Source organism: Triticum dicoccoides, chromosome 1A (genome assembly GCF_002162155.2).
Source record: "Triticum dicoccoides isolate Atlit2015 ecotype Zavitan chromosome 1A, WEW_v2.0, whole genome shotgun sequence".
Classification (NCBI taxonomy): domain Eukaryota; kingdom Viridiplantae; phylum Streptophyta; class Magnoliopsida; order Poales; family Poaceae; genus Triticum; species Triticum dicoccoides.
Window position 1 is genome coordinate 32,879,905 of NC_041380.1, and position 4,025 is coordinate 32,883,929.

At 46.3% G+C, this 4,025-nt stretch overlaps 1 protein-coding gene across 1 annotated transcript in view; it reads left to right on the forward strand.

Annotated features, from left to right (window-relative positions):
- The first annotated feature begins 1,103 nt into the window (after window positions 1–1,103).
- The window catches only part of LOC119350491, a 10,328-nt gene continuing 7,406 nt past the window's right edge, over window positions 1,104–4,025 (forward strand). The window contains exons 1-3 of the mRNA XM_037618302.1: window positions 1,104–1,160; window positions 3,550–3,585; window positions 3,690–3,752. Of these exons, the coding sequence (XP_037474199.1) occupies window positions 1,104–1,160; window positions 3,550–3,585; window positions 3,690–3,752 (156 nt within the window). The remainder of the gene's footprint in view (window positions 1,161–3,549; window positions 3,586–3,689; window positions 3,753–4,025) is intronic.

The following is a 4,025-nucleotide window of genomic DNA, read 5'->3' on the forward strand; positions in this document are numbered from 1 at the left end:
AGCGGGACGGCGCACGCATCGACCGTCGAGCATGGTGGTTCGGTGGCCGCGAGCGGCAAAGACGGGGGGTGACGCAAAGAGCGGGTGTCGTGCGGGGCGCCGGTCCAGGCGTAGCGCGGGAAGGAGGTCGCGGCCACGAGCGCGTGTGCATGCGGAGAGTGGCGACCGCGACGACGGGGACGGGGGGGGGGAGGGAGAGGCCGGGGGCCTCACCGACGTTGCAGAGACGAGGGTCAGCGAGGCTCGGTGGAGCCTTTGGGGAGGAGGACGGGGACGACGGCAACGTAGAAGCGGAGATCCGGCGAGGGAGCGGTCCGGGGGCGACGGGGTCGAGCAGCGGGCGTCGCGGTTCGATGCAGCGTCGAGGTCCGGCGGCGTAGGGGACGGCTTCGGGTTGGAATGACAATGAGTCGGCATTCTCATCGTTTGGTGCTATAGCAGAGGTACAAATTACAACACACAATATTTTCACAGGCTTGATTGATCGTTATTGTACTCACATGTGTGAACGAAAGGCAATTTTTTTTAATATTTCCCCTTCTCATATCATGTTGCTTGCTGATGTGCCTTTCCTAAGTGGTTTGTTTCTTCAATTGCAGGTTTTTGCCTTGCTAATACTACATATTGATGAGAAGTTTCCCTTGATACGGAGTACGATACGTCATATTATTGTGCTTTGCAGCAAGTTTACTATCCAGGTGACAGATTGATTTAAACCACAAATAAATCATGAACATGGATACTAATATCTTATCATGTAAGCACGTACTATGCATATAGTAGATACATCTACATAAACCGTTAGTATGTCCATCACAGAAATAAACACAAGGGGGACGAGCGGATTATACCCTCTGGTAGTCCAGGTCAAAGTCGCGGTGGCGGCAGTAGCTTCCTTGCAAGCCTTCGTCTGGTCTTTGGAGTCCCCGACCATGGCGATGTTGAAGGGGTCGAGGACATAGTCGAAGTCGATGAACATCAGCGACAATTCGCACCTGAGACGCTCCCCAAAAACCGAATCACCCCTTCTCCCGGTGCATGAACAGAAATGGTGGGGTTCCGGAAGCCTGCTCTTCCATACAGCCGTGCACGCGGTGGACTAGATGGATTGCCGGAAGCAGCAACATCGTATGGAGCGGCCGTGGGATGTGCCCAAGGAGGTAGAGTAGATGCGATCTGATCTAGATGATGGCTAGGGTTGTCGATGCCTCCAATATATAGGTGGTCGGGTAGGAAGATGTGGTGTTGTGCCCACGCCCGAGTCGGCAACAGCCCACAGCCCGACGTTACGGATTCATAGCGTGTCCATTAATGACTCGTAATTAATTAACAATTATTGCTGGACGGCAAAAAAGCGCATGCATGACATAGGTCTAAGCTCGGCTCGTCTCAATCACAAAACACGACGCACACGCGGGCAAGGCGTGGCTTTGCAAAGTGGACAACGAAGGAGCATGCATATATCACTCCTCTTCTCAAGCTCCAATAATATGGGGAAGAGAAACCCTTGTAAAGGGGTTTTAACTTTCCTCCACTCATGAGGTGGTACTAAATTGTTACCACCATGTGATGACACCCCACATGGGCCTTTGAGATTTTTAGGAATGATTTCATACATGGACCCTAGGTCCATCTATAATTCAACAACCCCCCACCAGATCTCGAAGGTCCATAGTGTTGTCCTCTGTTCAAAACACTATTTAATACTCCTCCACAACTATCTCACAAGCATTTGAGGTCTAGTTCACATTACTATGCCCTTCAAGTACCATCATATATATATCTAGTATAGTGAAGTCCATGGCTCGTAGTACCTTTTAGATAGCGCATAACTCTTTCAACAAGATGCCAATGTACATCTCCCAGATTGGAAACAAACCGGGTCAGTTTACTCATAGCAAATGTTATGTAAGTCCTGGTAGTGCAAGCGCTGGGTACATGAGTGAACCAATAACTTGAGGCTATCTCAATTGATCTTTAGTTGTGCCTCCGACTTTCGAATCCTCACACTAGGATCATATGATGTTGGAGAAGGTTTGCAGTCTTAATATCCAAAGCGCCTCAAAATCCTGTCAACATAGTGGGGTTACAGAAGTATAATCCCACCCTTAGTATCGCTCAGTAGCATGATGTTCAAGATAACATCAGCCACACCAAGATCTTTCATCTCAAAGTTAAGAGATAGAAAGGCCTTGACCCCCTCAATAACCTTGAGGTTGGTTCCAACTATCAGTATGTCCTCAACATACAAGTATAGTATATACTTTCGCCCCACCGTAGCGATAGTATACACATTTGTCAGCTTCATTAATAACAAAACTTCGCATGCTATTGTTTAGGTGCTTGTTTTAGGCCATACAAGATTTCAAACTTGCACATTTCTTTCCTAACCATCTACTACAAAGCCATTTAGATGTTGCATGTAGATTTCCTCGTGTAGCTCTCTGTTTAGAAATCTTGACGTCCATCTGTTGGATGAGAAGACCATCTGAGGCCACAAACGAGAGTAAGACTCGAATGGTGGTCAGTCTAGTCACATGAGAGTAAGTATCAAAGAAATCCTCTCCCTTTTCTGGGTATGACCCTTGGCCACAAGCCTAGTCTTGTACTTTTCAATTGTACCATCGGGCCTAAGCTTCTTTTTTACCACCCACCTACATCCCACTGATTTGCAACCATAGGGACGTTTAGTGATCTCCCATGTCGCGATAGCCATGATGGAATCCATCTCACTACGGACCGCATCCTTCTAGTAGTCAGCATCTGGAGATGCATACGCTTCTGCAATAAAAGTTGGAGTATCATCCACGAGGTCCATAAGAAAATCATCTCCATATGACTTTGGAATCCTCTGTCTCTTACTCCTAGCAAGATCTTCCTTGTCTTCATCCATAGGATTTTCATCATGTGTTCGTTCATAATATTCCATAGGAATGGCAGGCTCAGGATCTCCTCATATTCTCGTCTAGAAGTGCTTGCATATCTCAAATAGGAATGGCAGGCTCGGGATCTCCTCAGATTCTCGTCTAGAAGTGCTTGCATATCTCTCATAGGAAAAATATCCTCAAAGATTGGAGAGAAGCTTGTCCAACATAGTTTGAGGTGCTTAGGGCATATTCAGCGCAGGCCTCCAGAAGCTGATGGCTAAAGCATGTTGATAATGTCAAGATAGGTCGGGGTAGACCAAACTGGACATGTGCGAAGTCCATGAAGAGAGATCTGAAAGACTGGAATATCACCAAAGAACTAGCCATGGACAGGGTGCTTGGAAGTTAGTTATCCACGTGCTAGAGCCATGACTTGTTTGGGACTAGTCTTTGTTGTTGTTGTGGTTGTTGTTTGTATTTTATATGCAAAAATTTCATCATGTTGAGATAATGGTGTATGATGTGGTATTTGTTCTTATTTCGCAGTAAATTTGTGGTTCATAAGATATTGTTCAAATTTCTTTGCACACAGGGCCTTGGCCATGCAGATGGTGGGGAACAATTTGTGCTTGTCCTCATATGATTGCTTGGTAAGACGTTGGATGTGGATGAAAACGTGCAGGAGCTTGCCGTCTATGCACTTGAAGCACTGGAAGAGGTTTCTTATTTATGTTTATTCAATGTATTATCTTTCTTTAAAGAATTCAGTTGTTTGTCTCTGTGATCTGAAACATAACTCGCTTTTATACTTGTGTGCCATAGGAAATGGAGATACAGAAAGGTGCTGAAGATGAAGCGATACTCGCTTGCCAGTACTACATCCAGGTATGATTTGTTATCATTATCTCCATATAAATTGATTCCGTTAAATAAGGAAAAGAACCCACTTCTCTTGAAGTATATGACATGACATGACAGTAGTATCCGGAGGAACTGACAAACTCTCCTCTCCTAAACTAGGAGCATGGAGCGGAGGGCTGGGAAAAGTTGATGTCCATCCTTGACCCAGCAATTGTTCGAAGGCTTCAAAGGTACGAGGTCTGAGGCTACACAGAGAGAGAGAGAGGGGAGAGGGGTGTGCAACCGGGAGGAGAGGGG